We start from the raw sequence: 21,894 nt of genomic DNA, 5'->3' as shown, positions 1-21,894 counted from the left end.
ATTAAGTGTGTAAGTGGTGGCGGGAAACAGAAAAAAAAAATAAAAAAATGGTGGTGATGGAAGATACAACAGCAGCAAAGTTGGACAACAATGGCGAAGAAACTGCAAATGAGAAGGTTGAAGAAGATGACGAACACGATTGCAAAGAAAGGGTTTTGCAAAAGTACTTCCTTCAAGAATGGAATGTCGTCAAATCCATTCTCGACGACATCGTTTCTGCTGGCCGTGTCACCGATCTTTCTTCTGCTTACAAGATCCGCTCCATTGTAATCTCTCTCTCCCTCTTTCAATCATTGATTATCTTTCCTACGTTTGATTGTTGTTTATTGCTGTTTTGATTCGTAATTTTGTTGGTAGGAGCTGATTTTAGGGTTTTTGGTTATAAATTGATTGCTATAGTAAGTGTTGCATTTGAATGGAGCTGGTTTTTGATCAATGTATTGTGTTTTTATTAGTAATTACTCCGTATATGATAAAATTGATCTGCGTATTAGTTACTTAGTAATTCAATTTAGTGATTATAGTTGTATTGGTTGTTCATTAGAGCTGAATTTTTTTTTTTTTTTTATATAGTTGCGTTTATCTGAATTTGGCTTCTGTGTCGTCAGATGATTTCAAAGAGTGGAATACAATCAATGTGTGGATGTATAGGAATATTTTTTGACTCGTGTTGCAATGCCATTTTTTTTTGTTGATTTATGTAAAGGAAAATAAGAAATCAGTTGGGGAGGGGTCAACAGGATGTAGTTTAGGTTCTGAGTGACATTAATGGAGATTTATACAATTATGAGATGTAAAATTCATTCCTAACCACAGGGGCCTCTTCTGATTTCTAAGATAATATCCACAGGCCACAAATGGTTCGATCTTCATTTAAGGGTGCTCATAAATCTGTTATAAAAGCAATTACTTGATATTGTGGTAGCATCCTTATTTCAAGATGCCTCTTTTAACACTCGTTTTTCTCCGTATTACCTCTTCTAATGTGCTAAAAGCACCTTAGATATCTTCCTGTGCAATACTGTTGTGTGTCAGCATGGAGTTGTTTGCAGGACTCTGTAGCCATGGGATTGATAAAGAAATGTGAAAGCTTTAATTTCTCATAAAACCTTGTCAACATGGGGACTATGCTAGTCCCAGAAAATTTAATTTGGTTATAGATTATCCTGCAGGGTTATCCAATCCGGTCATTTTGTGGTCTTTTGTTGGTGTTTAAATATCATTTTTGAGGCTACCCATTATTTCTATTGGTCATTGACGCTGAATTTCTTGCTTGCTTCTCCATAGTACTGAAGATTGTTTTATTTTATTGTGTAGATGGACAAGTATCAGGAGGAAGGACAACTATTGGAGCCTTACCTTGAAAGCATAGTTTCTCCTTTGATGTTCATCATCCGTTCCAAGATAATTGAACTAGGAACAGAGTCTGACGAGATTCTTGAAGTGGTCAAGCCTGTTTGCATAATAATCTACACATTAGTTACTGTTTGCGGATACAAGGCTGTTACCAAGTTTTTCCCGCATCAGGTTTCTGACTTAGAACTTGCTGTATCTCTCTTAGAGAAGTGCCACTCTTCAAATACGACAACATCCCTGCGCCATGAAAGCACTGGAGAGATGGAAGCAAAATGTGTTATACTATTGTGGCTATCTATTCTTGTTCTGGTTCCGTTTGACATATCTTCAGTTGACACAAGTATTGCACAAACTGGCCATTTAAAAGGAGATGAGCCATCACCCCTGGTACTTAGGATATTGGAGTTCTGCAAGGATTATCTTTCAAATGCAGGCCCCATGCGTACCATTTCTGGCTTGCTACTCTCAAGACTTTTGACACGCCCTGATATGCTGAAGGCTTTTACCAGGTTTCTTCTTAAGATCACTCTTCTATTGATTAATGTTTCAAGTCTTTGAGTGGAAGAAAGAATAGGTGTATGCTAGGATGGAGGTGCTGCTTGCGTGTGAGATTGAGGATGATATGATTTTCATCATCTTAGATCATAAATCCTCTGTTAGCCTCTTGGCACGTAGTTCAAGAAAGATATTAGAGACGGTAATTGTACAATTGAATCAAAATAAATCAAACACTGATAAAAAGATAGTGTTGGTATATTAACGCTTTGTTTGGATAGAATAAAATAGAAGGAAAAGAAAGGAAGAGAAAGGGAGGGGGCCAAACTCTCTTATTTGGGTAAGGGATTGGGGGAAGGAAGGGAAAGGAGAGGGAGGAATCCATTTTCCCTCTCCCTTCATAATCCCTCCAAAATTGGAGAGATTTGGAATTCACCTCCCCCTCCCTTTCTTTCCTCTTCCCTTCCTCCTATTTCCCTCCCCTTCCTTTCCTTCCTTATTTGTTATCCAAACAAAGTGTAAGGTTTAAAGTTAGTTTTATTAAGCTGTCCTTTACCTTCTCTAAAATCTTCCTAAAACTGCGTGCGCTCCAGGTAAAATTTAGTAGACGCCATAGATGATTTACTTATGCATATGGGCTGCAGATAGAGCAATCAAAATATGAGATATCAGGGACCATCTTCAGGTTGCTTATTGGTTGAATTGGTGATTGGTGTTGCTCTGCTCTTAGATTTCTTGGATTATGCAGAGTGCATTACTTCTAATGAAATTTGGGTTGTTTGTATAACTAGATTGCTAGATGACTTTTGACTGATGCAAATTTAGGTGAATTTTCTTCATTGTTGCTTACATTTAAGGCCTTCCTCATTTATATTTATTGAAAGAATTCTAAGGAATACAACACCTTCCTCACATCTCTATTTTTAAGTAGTTGCGACTTGGAATGATGCCTCATCCATTACAAATCCCTTATTAAAAAAGATTTTAAAAAAAAGAAGAAAGATTTTAGATAAAGAAGTCACTTGTTAGGGGATAGAGTCCAGAAAAGAATTTTCTGAAAATGGAAGTTGAAATTACTGCCTTCAACAATTTGAAGAGAAGCTAGTGATAGGCTTACATAAAAATTCACATATAAAAAAAATATTCTTGAGATGTCAATTCATAGAATGGTTACTACCTGAGCAAATTTATATAAGGACTATGTTGATTTGCTTTTAGGAGGTTGCTTAATAAGAGGCTGTATCAGCTGTCAACCCATGAAAAGTTGTTAAAGAAATGGGAATTGCTAACTACCTGTTCAAATTTATGCATAAAACTTGAGAGTGACATGGAGTAGGGAGATTCCACTGGGTAGGAATGCTTCCTGTCCCTATAGTATATTTTGCATCTGAATGTGGCCATCCATGTGCTGTCCTACAACAACTCAAGCCTGTTGTGTATGATTAGCAAGCCTTGCCATGATTATTTCACAAGTAGTCCTTCTCTTTCTGCACCTATGAGGGGTATTTCCTGAGCTTTAGGTCATCAAATGAAAAGAAATGGGGTATTTGAAAATTGGAAGCATTGTATTTGAGCATAATGTGAACTTCTCAGATACACTCTCTACCTACTATTATTGTCATATCTAGGGCATTTAACAAGAATAAGTAATCAACATTTAGATTTGTTGCTTTACAACAGTTTTCTCTTAGCATTAGAAACTTGAAAAACATTTAGGGACATTTAATAAAGGAAAAAAAAAAAGAGAGAGAAATATCAGTTGACAGAGTGATTACTTTTAGGTGTTTTATAATGACTAAGTGATTAACTTCTAGTTATTTTGTTACCTTTTTTCAGTAATTCATCTTTGATGTAATCTATTTTTGAACATGTTTGACTTGCTTCTTGATTTGATCTTTGAAGTAAAAATTTACCACTCAACTCAATGGAATTAAAAAATCTGATTTGTTTTTCAGCTTCACTGAATGGACTCATGAAGTATTGTCTCTGTCATCTGATAATGTCATGGACCATTTCCGTTTGCTTGGTGCCGTGGAAGCTTTGGCTGCCGTTTTAAAGGTTTATTCTTGCTTATTATACTGGTTTCTCTTTAGTGGCTGAACTATTGTTTTTATTTTTTTTTTGCTTGTTGGTAGTTTGGGGAGAGGGGGTAGGGGAGGGGATCAAACAATTGGCAAAACTAGAAGGACTATTAGAATTGATATGTGCCATACATCTAATTGGCGTGTCTAATAACTCTGTTAGGATCTGATTCACTCCATGTTATTCTTAGTTCCTCTTTCTTTAGGACTTGAAGCTGAATTTGCCACACAGTAATGTACAGATAATGTTTGATGCAGGCTGGTAGCAGAAAAGTCCTACTTGATGTGGTTCCCATTGTCTGGAATGATGTATCTGCCTTGATGAAGTCCAGTGTGGCAGGGAGAAGCCCTTTGCTTCGCAAGTATCTTGTAAAGCTAACTCAACGTATAGGTCTTGTTTGCCTTCCTCATCGTTCTCTATCTTGGCATTATAAGGTCAGGACAGCTGAAACTCCTAGTTCTTTGATTCTGTAACAGTGCACATCCTTTGCTTGTGAGTTCCTGGATTGTGAACATAATTCATTATTTGATAATATCTCTTCCATGTTGCAAAATATATGTATTTTTGACCCTTTTTGTGATGGAGAAAAATTAGTATAGGAAAAGGATTTACTCTTCTCTTCTAGTCAGAGGTGGATTATGAGGATTGAGTGTTTCCCTTATTTTTTGAGTTACTCATTTAGCAAGTTTGATAGCTGTCTAATCTTGTATAACAATTTAGGATTCAATTTTTTTATTTTAACCCGCAAGTCTCCAAACCTTTAATAATACTCAAATTTAGTTAATTTCTATTTTTTTAAAAAAAAAGAAAAGAAAAAGAAAAGAAAAGAAAACTTTACATAGTAACTTCCGGTCTCATCCAAACATTTATTAACTTTCATTCTTCTACTAATCATATCTGCAAAAAAAAAAAAAATGTTATAATAAAAACTGACGATGTATATGATTAATGTACTCCGTATGCGGGTATATTCTAGTTTTAAATATTTGCTGAAAGAGGGTAATCGCCCCACCTCCTAAGATAGGGCGAAAGTGTTTCATCAAAATAACAGTGTGAACATATAACGGTATGAGATGAGGAACCCTTCATAATTTAGTAATCTAGTGTCTTTATGGGTCAAGGTGGCTGGGGCTTTAAGAAGTATTTGATTAGATAGGCTTGAAGAAATTGACATGATTTGTAATTTAGTTTTCTTATCACGCTTCTCTTTCACTACTTACTTTTTTTACTGGATAATATGTTCTAATTTCTGAAACATATATAATTATAAATTCAAAATATGGTTTGTCTCATTTTTGTCAAGAAGCTCACATATATATGCTTCTCTGCAGGGTAAAGTCGCATCACTGGGACAAGATCTATTAACCAATGTTGTGAAAGGAACAGATCACTGCTGTGATGGTGCTGATATGAAATCATCCAGTATAGATCAAAGCATGAACAGTGAAGAAGATGAAGGCATGGATGTTCCAGAACTTGTGGAAGAGATTATTGAAGTGCTACTGACTGGCTTGAAAGATACGGTATGTTTGAAGGGGTGAGATTCTTTTTCTTTTATCCAATTTCCATTGCACTCTTGTGCATCAAACTCGGAAACAGAAATCATATTGCATGATGCCTCAATATAGCATGGTCTTAACAAGAGAGCTCTCCAATAGGTCTTGTGTTTGTTACTGGTTTTGTAGGCTATACACATAAATGTTTTTTAAAAGAAAAAAGATTTATTAAAAATTAAAGCAGTAATATCATACACTTGGACCGAATTTTTTCTTTACAATCCCAGACTAGGCTGCCAAAACAAATGACATGTCATCTAGCCTAAATAAACTCAAATGAATTACCCTTGAAACAGAACATGCTATGCAGGAATTAACATTTTGAATGCTTCTTTTTCCTGGCTATCCCAATAGCATACATAGATTGTGCTGAGCAACTCGTCAAGATCGTATCTGAAGTACTTTTTTCTGTCAAAATTGTTGCAACCAAACAACCTCAAGGTCTCAAGATGAGCAGCCAAGCCATTGAAGAATATCTTTCCAAACATTCTTACTAAAATCACACTCAAATATTGTGCACCATATTTTCCACAGCCCGTTCATGCAAAACACAATAGGGATCATGATTAATCCCAAATTTTACAATTCTCTCTTTTGTATTTAGAGTTGGCCATATATTCTTTTATGGGACAAACACAGCTCTTGGGCTGGTCCTATATGAACACACCTGATTTTTCCATGGACCTTTACCCCTCTATGTTTCATGTAGGCATGTTAAATGCAAAATTCCCAAAATTTCCCATCAACTACTACTGGTTGCCAGCTTGCAACTATGTAGATGAGGTCCAATGATCCATAACCAACACCACCCTTTTCATCATCCATGACATACTACTCCAGAAATTAAAATCCTACAAAATTTGATGATTAATATAGTAAAGGGATCCATCCTGAATTTGAAGATCAAATGAGTTCAAAAATTGCCGATCCATGGCAAGTTAGACGTGTTCTTAATACCCATATTTAGCCCTGGTAACTTAATGCACATCATCAGTTGCCTTAGTCTATGCAATATCTTGATGCAGTAACTTAGTATATCTTCATAATACATTACAATACTTTTTACATAGTGAAGGAGCTCAAGCTTCCATGCTCTATGCTTTTTGCTGATAAGGCTAATGAATGGCCCAATTTTTTCCTCCTACTCTCTCACCGAAGAATATTTTTTCTTCTGTGTTACGTATTTAGGGCTTTGTTTCTCTTAGTTTAATTGATAAGTTTTTGGCCCAAGGCCTTAATCCCATGATTGTTGAGGCACCACCTAATATATCCATCTGAATTTTAGACATGCTTCTGGTTTTCAACATCCTTGCAGTGATATTATAATAAAAAATTTGCAGGACACTGTTGTCCGTTGGTCTGCAGCGAAAGGTATTGGCCGTGTGACCTCACGTCTCACATTTTCCCTCTCTGATGAAGTCCTTTCATCTGTGCTGGAATTATTTTCACCTCGTGAGGTATGTTGTCTTTGCTTTAGTAATAAATCTTGCATGATGAGTTTCCAAAATTAAACCTACTTTCAGTGGACTTTGCAAATTATGTTGCTTTTCATCCTTTGTTCACGGGTGACTCTTCTGTGGAGTCGTTTTTGGTATATCTCTTCATCTCTTGTCAAATAAAAACCGTCTATGTGCTATTTTATGAGTTTTTTTAACTCTCAGAACTTTTTATTCACATAAGATTTTGGAAATGAACTGAGTATGGTACATGTGCCAGGCCTTTAAGACTTGGATACAGTTTCATTTAACATAGATATGTTTCACCATTTTAGCCCTTTCTTTGTGGGGCCGTTGGAGACCTTTTGTCTTCCTATCAATTTTCTGGAGCCTTATGAAGCTTTAACAGTTAGAGATTATTATTTACATTGTATATGTATATGTAATATGCTGAAAATTAATTGGCTTTTTTGGCTATTCTTTCCAGGGAGATGGTTCATGGCATGGAGGCTGCCTGGCTTTAGCTGAACTTGCTCGTCGGGGGTTGCTGTTGCCAATTAGTCTTCCAAAAGTTGTCAATGTCGTTGTTAAGGTTAGATCATCTGGTATAGAGATGTTATGACAAAAAAATAAAAGATCATCTCTTAGTCTTTTGGTGTCTGTAAAATTTCAAACAATACCAACTACCATCCATACCTTAGCTTACTAGATGTAGCTGAATTACAATACCAACACATGGACTATATGTTTTTATGTTGTGCAGTGCATGAAAACAAAACTAACACTTTCTAGCTATAGGCCTGCCTCTGCAACACCCCCCCCACCCCTCTTTTTTTTTTCCTTTCCAAAAGAACCGGTGCCCTGATTGAACCAGTTGAAAACAAGATAGGTAGTAATAATGACAACTAAAGAAGAACACCCCCCCCCCCCCCCTTTTTTTTTTTCCTTTCCAAAAGAACCGGTGCCCTGATTGAACCAGTTGAAAACAAGATAGGTAGTAATAATGACAACTAAAGAAGAAACAAGTAAATAACAGTTTGATAAAATTAATGTTCTATATGGTCTTTTAACTCTCTATGCCATCCTATTCCTAGTGGATATGTATCTTCCATAGCCTTAAAATCTTTTAAAAAAAGAACAATGTTGAACATGTAGCACACATGGTTTTGAAGATTATGTATATATGTCTACTTACCCCCTCCCACGATAATCTTGTAGAATTAAGTCTGGATGGCTCAAACGGAGAGCAGCGACTGGGTTTATGTGTGGTTGCGATCATAGCTTGTCTTTAAGGTTAAAAGAAAATTTTTACCATAAAACAATCAGAACATGGTTATCATACAGGCTAGGATGTTGGGCTTTTTAAGGAGCATGTTAAGAAGATGAGTGTAGAAGAGATTTGTAAGTTGAGATGGATGTATGGAAACACATTGGGGGAGAAATGTAGATAGATGGTGGAAAGTTAAGAATTGCAAATATAGGATAGAATAAACGAGAATTGACACATTGGTTTGGTTTTGTAAAACATCGACCTTAAGGATGCACTGGTAAAGAAGGTGGAGGGTCAAGATGAAAAAGATCTTAAAAGAAGTTGAGGTAGGTCGAAGAAGACTTGTAAGGATGCAGTTAAAAACGATCCATGAAATTGCGGTTTTGCAAACCATGTAGCCCTGGATAGAATCATAGAAGTGAAAGTTGGATGAGAATATTTGTGAAGGACCTCATCCAACTCCATCCTTTTAGAAAAAAGGATTTTTTTTTGGGGCTGTGCAGATGACTATTTTCATTAATTTCATTTTTACAGGCACTGCATTATGATGTTCGAAGGGGCCCACATAGTGTTGGGGCTCATGTTCGCGATGCTGCTGCTTATGTTTGTTGGGCATTTGGTCGTGCATATTACCATGCTGACATGAGAAGCATACTGGAACAACTTGCTCCTCATCTGTTGACAGTTGCTTGTTATGACCGTGAGGTGGCTACTTATCTATGGTGTATTTATACTTGGATTGATTCTTGTTGCCAGCTGAATCTTTTGAAATGTGATTCAGGTGAACTGTAGAAGAGCAGCTGCAGCAGCCTTTCAGGAAAATGTTGGAAGGCAAGGAAATTACCCGCATGGTATTGACATTGTGAATACTGCTGATTACTTTGCTCTTTCATCACGTGCAAACTCATATCTGAATGTGGCCGTTGGCATTGCTAAGTATGAGGGGTATCTTTACCCTTTTGTGGATGAACTGCTAAATAGCAAAATGTGTCACTGGGTATGACTTCCTAAACTTGACTCCCCTACCATATATGTGTACTGTTTCGCTTAAAAGACATTTCATGTCATTTAAGTTGTAATATTGCTCATTCTTTATATTGCATGATGATGTTGTCTTGCTATCAGTATAATGTCATTCTCTCATTTTCAAACCTTACGAATTGTTGATATTTAATTACCGGCTTGGCTTTTAATGTCTAGAGGTAGTAGCCCCAAAGCATCTTCTCTGTTTCCTCTTGTTTGCAATTCCTTCACCACTTGCTTAAACAATTATATGGTAAAACTTGCTGGAGCCTGAAGAAACAATCTTGATTATTGTCATATGCGCATGTTTAATCTAGTGGTATAATGCTATTATATACATCATTTCCATTATGTGTAACATTACCAACTCAGGTCTTTTCTTTGTATTTTTTTATGCAAAATTTTGCTATAATTTGACTCTTGTATATATTTTCAGGATAAAGGCTTAAGGGAACTAGCTGCTAAAGCCCTTTCTGCCCTTGTAAGTTATGATCCAGATCATTTTGCAAACTCTGTCCTAGGGAAAATAATACCGAGCACACTATCAACTGATTTGTGCATGCGCCATGGTGCAACATTAGCAGCTGGAGAAGTTGTTTTGGCTCTACATAAGCTCAATCATACCCATTCTGCTGGTTAGTTTCCTTAATGTAAGCTTTTGCAGATAGTATCTTTATCTTTATGAGGAGAGACTTTCTCCTGTACAAAATAGATTGCAGTGTTCCTATACAACAGATTGTCATTGAATTAATTTACTTCCTAACATCAGAATTTTCTGTTTGCTGTTTATTTCTGGCCTCCTCCTTCTAAGCTTTTGTTTTAAAGATCTTACTGTCAGAAAGTTTTTTGTGTATATCACTACATTTTAATTGTGATTTTGAATGTTTGAAATGAAAACGTCAAGGCTTCGAATGTTGTTGTTGTATCTTGTATGGACCTCACTATACCTCAGATTTATGTTTTTCCGGCCTTCATTGAAGTGGATAACCCTTTCTGCAGAAATGTTACTCTACTATATATTGCCGTGATGGGTAAATTATGGAGAGAAGGGGTGGGGGGAGGGTTAGGAGTAATTAAAAAAAAAAAAAAAAAAAGAACTACAGGGAAATTTGGGGGCACATCAAAATCCCTGAAGAAGAAACTGAAAATAAGAACTTGACAGGATTTTCAAATCTCAACTGTCAATTTAAGTGGAGCAAAAAGACTGGAAGCAGGTTTGCGGATGCAACTGGGAGATGATAGATGATGTTGATGGGTGAGATGGTCAGAAGATGGAGGGAATTTTCTTTTTTTCTTTTTGAAGTGTAAGGGGTAATCATGGTTAACATAAGTTAAATTTAAATGGATTTATGAACTAAAAATTTATCATTGAGGTCATGTTGTAGAAAATTAGTAACACAGGGCTGCCATGGAAATTTCTAAATATTATGGCTAACAAATGGAATGAGTAATAAATAATAATTAATGGCCACTAATGAAAATTTCCCTTTCATTTTTTTATGTCTAAAATGCTGAACGCAAGTGAATCTATATTGTTGAACAAAAATTAGCCAATGCTGAGCTGTTTAGCTTTTAAAACTTTGCTCTGAATATGGAATGTTCTAATCTTGATCTTCATTTTGCCAACTTTCTTGAATTCCTAAACGGCTGCTAGTATGTTACCCATAGGATCTCATTTTGATAGAGTTAGTGAGTTTGTTCATGTTTTGGCTGTAAACAATGAGCAATCATACTAGTAACCATTGTCTGAGCTCCAAAGTTTTGCTCTCCCACTTCAATCTTTCTAATATATTGTTTGGAGTGCTCAAAATTAGTCTGGCCTCCCTGAACTGTAATAAAAGGCACAAGAGTAGACTTTTATTTTAGTTTTATTTTATATTTGAAGATTTTCCTTCTAGAGTTGCAAGTCTTGTAACTACTTACTAATAAATCTTCATTTGCTAGGTATATTCCAGATTCCTTCTAAGAAAATCTGATCAATCTTTCTTGTTTCCTATAATAGTTGGAATTGTTAGTAATGTATTGTTAAAAAAATTCTTCAGATTCTTTTTAGTCCTTTGCGGCCTTGTAGTTTATACTGGAACATTCTCTCTGATCTGATATACAGTATGTTTAGATCTTATTCTTTGATTGTATATTATGGGACCTGCCGACCTGGCCCTTCTTTGCTGTGGTCTTATTGAAATTTTCTGTATCCATAGATTTAAAAGATAAATTAAATAAAATTGAAAGTTAGACTTTTGTATTTGCTATTGCAGATAAGCAGAAACAACTTGCTGGCCTTGTCCCTGCTATTGAAAAAGCACGTCTTTATCGTGGAAAGGGTGGAGAAATAATGCGTGCAGCTGTTTCTCGGTTCATTGAGTGCTCCTCTTTGTCCCATATACAATTACCAGACAAAATAATACAAAGTTTGCTTGAAACACTCAATGAGAATCTGAGGCATCCAAATTCTCAGATACAGGTCAATCTTCTACCTATGTGTGTTTGTGATTACAACTTAGAGCCGAAACCTCACTTTATTATTTAATGTGTTGAGTAGATAGCTGCTGTTGATGCCCTGAAACACTTTGTTCCGGCTTACCTTCAACCAGATAATGGTAAAGGCTCTTCTGATATTACATCAAAGTATATCGAGCAGCTGAGTGATTCTAATGTCGCGGTAAGACGAGGCGCTGCATTGGCACTTGGTATTTTACCCTGTGAATTCCTTGCTAAAAGATGGAAGGATGTACTCACAAAGCTCTCAAAGTCGTGTGAAATTGAGGTAATAACCTTCTTTATGCCTTTTTGCTCAGAAAATTTTAAGGTTTATTGGAGAAGCTAAAAGGACTGGACTTTCAGGAAAATCCTGATGATCGGGATGCTGAAGCACGGGTAAATGCTGTCAAAGGTCTTGCTGCTGTATGTGAAAGTTTGGCTGACTCAAGAGCCACATCATCTCTGCATATAAGGGAAGATGATATGGCACTTTCTCTTCTCATTAAGAATGAAGTTATGAGGAGTTTGTTTAAAGCCCTTGATGATTATTCAGTGGACAACAGAGGTGATGTTGGTTCTTGGGTTCGTGAGGCTGCTATGGTTGCCCTTGAGAGATGCACGTATATACTTTGTAGAAGTGATGCTGTAGGCGATCAAAGAGAAATAAAAGAATCTTCACAAGTCCCAGAACTTGATGCAATCAGAAAAAACCAGGTGAACTCATTATTCAATGAAGAACTAGCTATCAATCTAGTCGGAGGAATTCTCAAGCAAGCTGTAGAAAAAATGGACAAGTTGAGAGAAATTGCTGCCAAGGTTCTTCAAAGAATTCTTTACAACAAAACAATATTCATCCCCTTCATACCTTACAGGGAGAAGTTGGAAGAAATTGTACCAAATGATGCAGATTTGAAGTGGGGTGTAAGTATGTTTTCATTGTTTTATATCAATCTTGTGAGAGATTGATTGTTTCCTGATGCAGATTTTTCTTGCAGGTAGCTACTTTCTCATATCCTCGTTTTATACAGTTACTTGAGATTAGATGTTACAGTAGATTTTTACTATCTGGACTGGTTGTAGCGATTGGTGGGTTACAAGAGTTTCTTGGAAAAGCATCACTTGCAGCTTTATTAGATTATCTGCTAGTTACCAAAGCTCAAAATGCTGATGAAAGAGTCTCCCGTGAACTTAATCTTTCCACAGACATACTTTGGGTCCTGCAGGAATATAAAAGATGTGATAGAGTCATCACACCAACTATGAAGGTAAGTTTGCTGCTGAAGTACTTTTGAGGTGGTATCTTTATTATTATCAACAGATTACTTTTATGCCTATTGAGCCTGTCTGAAAGTGTTTAGATAGCTTAGTATCACGCAAAACTTGCGAGCATTAGAATTCAAGTTTAAAGGTGATGCAGTTTTTGGTGTTTTATTATAGATTTTGGTGCTTCCAGTCCCTTTTGCTGACTGTGGTGGCAGCGAGACTTTGTGGATATACTTTTCATCGTAATCTTGAAATGTAAATTAGAATTATGATATTTTTTTTGATGGCATGTTGTCTTGTAGAAAGACTTGCAGAATTTGCCAAATAGAAAGTCCACCTGTATCCTTGATTCCTGGTAGCCTTGTAGCCAAATTTTGTAAATAAAATCCTTTCACATGCCCAGAAAAAGGTAGTATCCTTGTGTGCTCAGTATATCAATACATTTTGGGCTTGTGTCTAGGTTAGGGTCCAGGAATAGTTTGCTGCCTTGTGTGAGATATGTAAAGCTCCAGCAAATAACAAATGATTGAATTTCTCATATTTGATTTTTTTTTTTTTTTTTTTTTTTTTTTTTTTTTTTTATTTTTAAAAAAAAAAATATTTGTAATTTGATTGTCCTTGTAGTTTGGTTTGTGTCTTCTATGTCAAAGATGTGGTACTATATGTTGAAAACCAATCCTTCTCTTTAAAGTATTTATTCTCTTAAACCAAAATGTTTTAAACTTTCTTACAAACCAGTATGCAACTCAGAATTATTATTTGATTCAGCTTGCGGATTAAAATGAGATCTCAAGCTGCTTCTTAAAGTTACAGGACATATGTTAATAATACAATGAACCTGTAAGAGCATGGAGATTAGTTAGGTTTTTTTCTTTTTCTTGTACTTCCTCCGTTAACTATTATTTGCAACAAAGGGGGTGTTTGCGGACTCCTAGGCAAATTTGTTTGTGAGAGTAAAATGGAGAGAGAAAAAGTTGGGTGCATGTGATGAGGAGAGAGATAGAGAGAAATGATTACCTAAAAAGGAAAGAAAACATTTGTTGCACATAATAGTTAGCATCCATTTATAGTATATGTTGCAAATAACCGTTAACGGAGGTAGTATATTATTTTCCCCCTGGAAGGCTTCTGTTTTTTGTATTGAGGAATATTGGCTGATGTTATTCAGTCTGATTTAAGGCAAGTTGAAAATTAGTAAATTTCTTATTATATTTTTTTATCAATGCAAGATCATTACAGAATCACCCTTAAAAAATTGAAGGTTTTGTATCATTTGCTCGTGCTCTCAGCATAATCTAAAATATTGGCCTGCTTGAAGTTTGGTCTTAAAGATGTCAGTGAAAATAAAGATGTCAGTGAAATAAATATTAATTTGTTTATATGAGAAAAATTATTAAATCCAATAATCATAATTCTTTGAAGAAGCTGTTGTGAAAATGTGTTACTGACTTACTGAGCTGTTTTATTGCCTTTGGCTTCTAGTGGCTTTATTTGTTCTCTTGCAAGTATTTTGGAGTTTTGTATTCTTTCTTATTGGTCTGATATGTTAAAGTTGTTTTGCATAGAAGCATAGAGTAATTTCATTCTAATATAATTGCCTTTTTATTTCAGACTACAGAGATTCTTTTCAGTAAAAAGTTCTTCCTGAGCATGGAGGTATTTCTCTGTAATGTCTCTTTAGTTTAATCTATTGCTGATAGACTTTCCCCTGGTCTTCTCATCATGTTCTTGTTACAACATAGGAAGACTGTTGTATTTGTCTATAAACTCAAGATGTACAATAGGAACCTGAAACTTAGTTGTGAAGCAACAAAATCTTTAATTTCAAGTGGAATTTACAACACCTCATACTGCCTGAAGGATCAAGTGTATTTTGATTTGATATCTATGGATATACTTGTTGAAGTGTAATTTCTCTGTATTTTGCATTTGCCTTTTCCTGGATCCAATACTCTGTTAGAAATTCATGCTTATGAAGAGATAAAGTCGTGTCTTTGTTATATTCACCATAAGAAGCCTGACGTCCATTAATTGAGTGGTTTCTGCTAGTTGTTTGTTTGGTGTGATGATGCTTCTGATTAATGTGCCTTTGGTCATTGGTTTCAGGCCCATACAGCAACTTTCTGTGCAGGGTTGTTGGATTCAATTAAAGTAGAGCTGAGGGCATGCAAAGACTTTATGAAATTGTATTCAGGAATTGCCCTACTTGGTTATATTGCATCTATTTCTGAACCTATTAACATGCAAGCCTTTGCCCATCTACTCTCTTTCCTCGGGCATCGATATCCAAAGGTTCGCCAGTTTTTCGAGTTTTTGGATTCTGCATTTTTATTCTTTTAGCCAAAAATTATACTCTGTGTCCCTTTATAAGGCCACATTTGATTTGAGGCCTTTTAAAGAAATTTAACTAATATGCCATAACTATCCTTCACTATCTAAACTTTACTTCACCTAACCAATGTGATATTACCTTAAAAATCTTGTGAGGGTATCAGTAAGGTAGATATGGCCAAATTCAAAATGTAACTTAGGATTTGAGAAATTTTCACACTAGGTTAGTAACCCTGTAAGTTCACCTAAACTTGGAAAGATGCTGTGGAAAATTGGAAATTACTAACCTTAAAGAGGCTGCTTTGTAAATTTAGTAAGTTTGGGATCAGCTAAAATTGAAATGTGGCCTATTATATTGTGACTGAGGGAGTAAATGGTAATACAAATCATGGATTCATCTAAGCTATCTGTTGTATCAGATTCGGAAGGCTTCAGCTGAACAAGTGTATCTTGTCCTACTACAAAATGGAAATTTGCTGCCTGAGAACCAGATAGAGAAAGCTCTTGAACTTATTTCTGAAACTGCTTGGGAAGGTGACTTAGAGGAGGCCAAACAACAAAGATTGCAATTATACGAGCTAGCTGGTCTGGATCCTGGGCTGCATCTTAAAGCCAGCTCTGGTGTGTTGAAGAGGGATGTAGAGCAAAAACAATCAATTTATGATGAACATGCTTCGTACTCTGCTTTAGTTGAATCAACGGGTTTTTAGAATGTAATGCTCTATTTGTACTTCAGGTCTTCAGGATGAGATACAAACCCCCTGTTGCTTTTGAGGAATTAGATGGGGTTTGAATTTTGGAATTTCTATTTGTACCAGTAGGCTCGAACACGCCTAGATGCAGCAAAAACAACATCCCCTTTCCAATCTCTGGCTACCACTCTGAGTCCTACCCAGCCATCATCACAAAGGGAGGCATCGCAGAACCATAATCATTCCCTGAGGAGTAGCCCATATTAGTAAGTTTTATGATTTTTGTATGAAAAAGTTAAAAAAATAAATTAAAATAAAAAATTAACTCATAATCCGTATTTTTATTGTCAAAATTATTCCGCCCATCGCTCACTTCTTCCTCTTCATCCCTTCCTCTTATTCTTTTTCCTGTGATCAAACAACAATGTCAGACTCCAAATTTCATCCGGCAATGACTGTTTATTACAGTGACAAGTTTATGAGTATAAAATTATAATAAATTATAAAATTAAAAAAAAAAAAAAAAAGTTAAACTCAATACTTGGTATTTTTATTTTTTTTTGTTTAAAAAGAAAAAATATTTATGTGTTGATAATGTTGCAATTACAATGAAACAAAATATTAACTAACTTGTGTTTCAAAAAAAAAAAAAAAAAATAAAATAAAATAAAATAAATTAACTAACTTCCTAAATATGAAGTAGTAAAATAAGTTTATCTTAAAATATATCTGCACAATATGTAATAAAATATATGAAAAATAGTATCATATTCCCAAACCCCAACAATATTACAAATTTATATATAAAAATTAATAAAAATATCACATACTACGTATATTATTTTTTTTTTTTTGAATTACTGTGATAAGTTTTATAATTATAAAATTATCCCCAAACCCCGAAAATATTATTTTAGTTTTTATATTTTTTTGAATTACTATGATAAGTTTTATAATTTCGTAAACTCAAGCCTACCACGGACGTTTATGACAACATATAATGATTATATATGGTTTCAAACGGCATTATATAATCCCGAGATATATCCCTTAGGATTTCAAGGCTTTTTGCAACCAGGCCCCAGAACCTCAAAATTCCTAAAAAAGCGTGGATTATAGCCTTCAATTTTGTAATTTTTTGAAAATTTTTCACCCGGAAATAAAAATTACCAAAATGTTTATCATGGTCCCTAATATCCTCCGGGAGTCAAATTGGGTCGGTGGAACCATCTAATATGACCTTAAACGGTCATTTTACCCGTTCACAATTTACAGTGATTTCGTAAACTCAAGCCTACCTCGGACGTTAATAACAGCATATAATAATCATATATGGTTTCAAACGGCATTATATAACCTCGAGATATATCCCTTAGGATTTCAAGGCTTTTCGCCACCAAGCCCCGAAACCTAAAATTCCTCAAAAAGCATGGATTATAGCCTTCAGTTATGTAATTTATTGACCTTTTTTCGCCCGAAAATAAAAATTGCGGAGATGTTTACCATGGTCCCTAATGCCCTCCAAGAGTCCAATTGGATTGGTGGAACCATCCAATATGCCCTTAAACGGTCATTTTAACCCGTTTACAACTTGAAATGATTTCTTAAAATCAAGCCTACCACGGAGTATATGACAACATATAATGATCATATATGGATTCAAACGGCATTATATAACCCCCGAGATATATTCCTTAGGATTTCAAGGCTTTTCGTAACCAGGTCCCGAAACCTCAAAATTCCTCAAAAAGCGTGAATTATAGCCTTCAATTTTGTAATTTTTTGACCTTTTTTCGCCCGGAAATAAAAAATTACCAAGATGTTTATCATGGTCCCTAATATCCTCCGGGTGTCAAATTGGGTCGGTGGAACCATCTAATATGCCCTTAAACGATCATTTTACCCTTCACAATTTGCAGTGATTTCGTAAACTCGAGCCTACCACGGATGTCTATGACAACATATAATGATCATATATATATAGTTTCAAACGACATTATATAACCCCGAGTTACATCCCTTAGGATTTCAAGGCTTTTCGCCACCGGACCCCGAAACCTAAAAATCCCTAAAAAAAACGTGGATTATAGCCATAAATTTTGTAATTTTTTGACCTTTTTTCGCCCGCAAATAAAAATTGCCCAGATGTTTACCATGGTCCCTAATATCCTTCGGGAGTCAAATTGGGTCGGTGGAACCAACTAATATGGCCTTAAACGGTCATTTTACCCGTTCACAATTTGCAGCGATTTCGTAAATTCAAGCCTACCACGGACGTTTATGACAACATATAATGATCATATATGGTTTCAAACGGCATTATATAACCCCGAGATACATCCCTTAAGATTTCAAGGCTTTTGGCCACCGGGCCCCGAAACCTCAAAATTCCTCAAAAAACGTGGATTATATAGCCTTAAATTTTGTAATTTTTTGATTTTTTTTCGCTAGGAAATAAAAACTGCCAAGATGTTTACCATGTTCCCTTATATCCTCCGGAAGTCAAATTGGGTCGGTGGAACCAACTAATATGCCCTTAAACGGTCATTTTATCTGTTCACAATTTGTAGTGATTTCGTAAACTCAAGCCTACCACGATTGTTTATGACAACATATAATGATCATATATGGTTTCAAACGACTTATATAACCCCGAGATATATCCCTTAGAATTTCAAGGTTTTTCGCCACCGGTCCCCAGAACCTCAAAATCCTCAAAAAGCGTGGATTATAGCCTTCAATTTTGTAATTTTTTACCTTTTTTCGCCCGGAAATAAAAATTGCCCTGATATTTACCATGGTCCCTAATATCCTCCGGGAGTCAAATTGGGTCAGAGAAACCAACTAATCTGCCCTTAAACGGTCATTTTACCCGTTCATAATTTGCAGTGATTTCGTAAACTCAAGCCTACCACGGACGTTTATGACAACATATAATGATCATACATGGTTTCAAAACGGCATTATATAACCCCGAGATATATCCCTTAGGATTTCAAGGCTTTTCGCCACCGAGCCCCGAAACCTCAAAATTTCTCAAAAAGCGTGGATTATAGCTTTCAATTTTGTAATTTTTTGACCTTTTTTCGACCGAAAATAAAAATTGCCCAGATGTTTACCATGGTCCCTAATATCCTCCGGGAATCAAATTGGGTCGGAGGAACCAACTAATATGCCCTTAAACGGTCATTTTACCAGTTCACAATTTGTAGTGATTTCGTAAACTCAAGCCTACCACGGACGTTTATAACAACGTATAATGATCATATATGGTTTCAAAACGGAATTATATAACCTCGAGATATATCCCTTAAGATTTCAAGGCATTTCGCCACCGGGCCCCGGAACCTCAAAATTCCTCAAAAGCATGGATTATAGCCTTCAATTTTGTAATTTTTTAAAACATTTTTCGCCAGGAAATAAAAACTGCCCAGATGTTTACCATGGTCCCTTATATCCTCCGGGGGTCAAATTGGGTCGGTGGAACCAACTAATATGCCCTTAAACGGTAATTTTACCTGTTTACAATTTGTAGTGATTTCGTAAACTCAAGCCTACCACGGGCGTTTTTGACAACATATAATGATCATATATGGTTTCAAACGACATTATATAACCCCGAGATATATCCCTTAGGATTTCAAGGTTTTTCGCCACCGGGCCCCAGAACCTTAAAATTCCTCAAAAAGCGTGGATTATAGCCTTCAATTTTGTAATTTTTTGACCTTTTTTCGTCCTGAAATCAAAATTGCCCAGATGTATACCATGGTCCCTAATATCCTCCGGGAGTCAAATTGGGTCGGTGGAACCAACTAATATGCCCTTTAACGGTCATTTTACCCGATCACAATTTGCAGCGATTTCGTAAACTCAAGCCTACCACGGTTGTTTATGTCAACATATAATGATCATATATGATTTCAAACAGCATTATATAACCTCGAGATATATCCCTTAAGATTTCAAGGCTTTTCCCAACCGGGCCATGAAACCTCAAATTCCTCAAAAAGCGTGGATTATAGTCTTCAATTTAGTTATTTTTTGGCCTTTTTTCGCCCGGAAATAAAAATTATTGAGATGTTTACCATGGTCACTAATACCCTCCAAGAGTCCAGTTGGGTAGGTAGAACCATCCAATATGCCCTTAAACGGTCATTTTAACCCGTTCACAACTTGAAGTGAAATCTTAAAAGCAAGTCTACCACGGACGTTACAGAAAACATATAATGATCATATGTGGTTTTAAACGGAATTATATGACCCCGAGATATATCTCTTAGGGGCTCAAGGCTTTTCGCCACCGGGCCCCGAAACTTCAAAATTTCCTCAAAAAGCGTGCAGTGGATTATATCCTTCGATTTTGTAATTTTTTGACCTTTTTTCTCCCCGAAATAAAAATTGTTCAGATGTTTACCATGGTCTCTAATATCCTCCGAGAATCAAATTGGATCGATGGAACCATCCAATATGCCCTTAAACGATCATTTTACCCGTTCACAACTTGAAGTGATTTCGTAAAATCAAGCCTACCACGGACGTTACAGACAATATATAATGATCATATGTGGTTTCAAAAGGAATTATATGACCCTGAGTCCCTGAGATGTATCCTTTAGGGTCCCAAGGCTTTTCGCCACCGGCTCGGAAACCTCAAAATTTTCTCAAAAAGCGTGGATTATAGCCTTCGATTTTGTAATTTTTTGACCATTTTTCGTCCGGAAATAAAAATTGCTGAGTTGTTTGCCATGGTCCATAATATCCTCCGGGAGTCAAATTGGGTCAGTGGAACCATCTAATATGCTCTTAAACGGTCATTTTCCCCATTCACAGTTTGTAATGATTTCGTAAAGTCAAGCCTGCCACGGACGTTTATGACAACATATAATGATCATACGTGGTTTTAAACGGAATTCTATGACCCCGAGATGTATCTCTTAGGGTCTCATGGCTTTTCGCCACCGATCCCCGAAACCTCAAAATTTTCTAAAAAAGCGTGGATTATAGGCTTCGATTTTGTAATTTTTTTGACCTTTTTTCGCCCGGATATAAAAATTGTCGAGATGTTTGTCATGGTCCCTAATATCCTCCAGGAGTCAACTTGGCTCGGTGGAACCATCCAATATGCCCTTAAACGGTCATTTTACCCTTCACAACTTGAAGTGATTTCGTAAAATCAAGCCTACCACGGACGCTACAGACAACATATAATGTTCATATGTGGTTTCAAACGGAATTATATGACCCCAAGATGTATCCCTTAGGGTCTCAAGGCTTTTCGCCACTGGCCCCGAATCCTCAAAATATCATCAAAAAGCGTGGATTATAGCCTTCTATTTTGTAATTTTTTGACTTTTTTTCGCCCGCAAATAAAAATTGATGAGATGTTTGCCCTGGTCCCTAATACCCTCCGGGAATACAATTGGGTCGGTGGAACCATCCAATATGTCTTGAAACGGTCATTTTACGTCCGTTTGCAACTTGCACCGGTTTCGTAATCTCAAGTCTACCACAGGCGTTTATTACTACATATAATGATCATATATGGTTTCAAACGGTATTAAATGACCCCGAGATGTGTCCCTTAGGGTCTCAAGGCTAAGTAAATATTATCCGTGTAGGTTAGTTATTTCCTTAAATAAAAAAGATCACTATAGCATAAAATAGCTTGTGGTAGTTCTTTGCCTCAAAAAAAAAAAATAATAAAAATAATAAAATAAAATAAAAATAAAGCTTGTGGCAGTTCTTCGGACCTCGTAATACAATCTAAGTTGACAACATACACTACGCTAGGTTAATCAAATGAGGATACAATGGAACTAATTGTGCAAGAATCCAACTCTCCGAAACTTTATTTGCACAATATGTAATAAAATATATGGAAAATAATATCATATCCCAAAATCCCAATA

At 35.9% G+C, this 21,894-nt stretch overlaps 1 protein-coding gene across 1 annotated transcript; it reads left to right on the top strand.

The window, feature by feature from the left end:
• The first annotated feature begins 21 nt into the window (after positions 1-21).
• LOC145614504 (tubulin-folding cofactor D-like) lies at positions 22-16,426 on the top strand. Its single transcript, XM_081669560.1, has 17 exons — positions 22-266; positions 1,318-1,865; positions 3,807-3,909; positions 4,191-4,367; positions 5,265-5,456; positions 6,830-6,946; positions 7,413-7,517; positions 8,730-8,900; positions 8,977-9,192; positions 9,655-9,853; positions 11,477-11,682; positions 11,761-11,985; positions 12,063-12,620; positions 12,695-12,964; positions 14,574-14,618; positions 15,069-15,254; positions 15,713-16,426. Exons 1-17 carry the CDS (start codon positions 48-50, stop codon positions 16,001-16,003), a joined length of 3,828 nt encoding a protein of 1,275 aa, XP_081525686.1. The 5' UTR covers positions 22-47; the 3' UTR covers positions 16,004-16,426.
• Positions 16,427-21,894: the final 5,468 nt, after the last annotated feature.

Source organism: Chenopodium album, chromosome 25 (assembly GCF_948465745.1).
Source record: "Chenopodium album chromosome 25, dcCheAlbu1.1, whole genome shotgun sequence".
Taxonomy (NCBI): Eukaryota; Viridiplantae; Streptophyta; class Magnoliopsida; order Caryophyllales; family Amaranthaceae; genus Chenopodium; species Chenopodium album.
Note: the sequence above shows the minus strand (reverse complement) of the source record. Positions and strands in the feature narration are given on the sequence as shown.

Coding starts and splice junctions, on each gene's coding strand:
- LOC145614504 (XM_081669560.1), top strand. CDS start 48: ATGGTGGTGATGGAAGATACAACAGCAGCAAAGTTGGACAACAATGGC. Junction 6,947..7,412: donor AATTATTTTCACCTCGTGAG/GTATGTTGTCTT, acceptor TATTCTTTCCAG/GGAGATGGTTCATGGCATGG. Junction 14,619..15,068: donor AGTTCTTCCTGAGCATGGAG/GTATTTCTCTGT, acceptor CATTGGTTTCAG/GCCCATACAGCAACTTTCTG.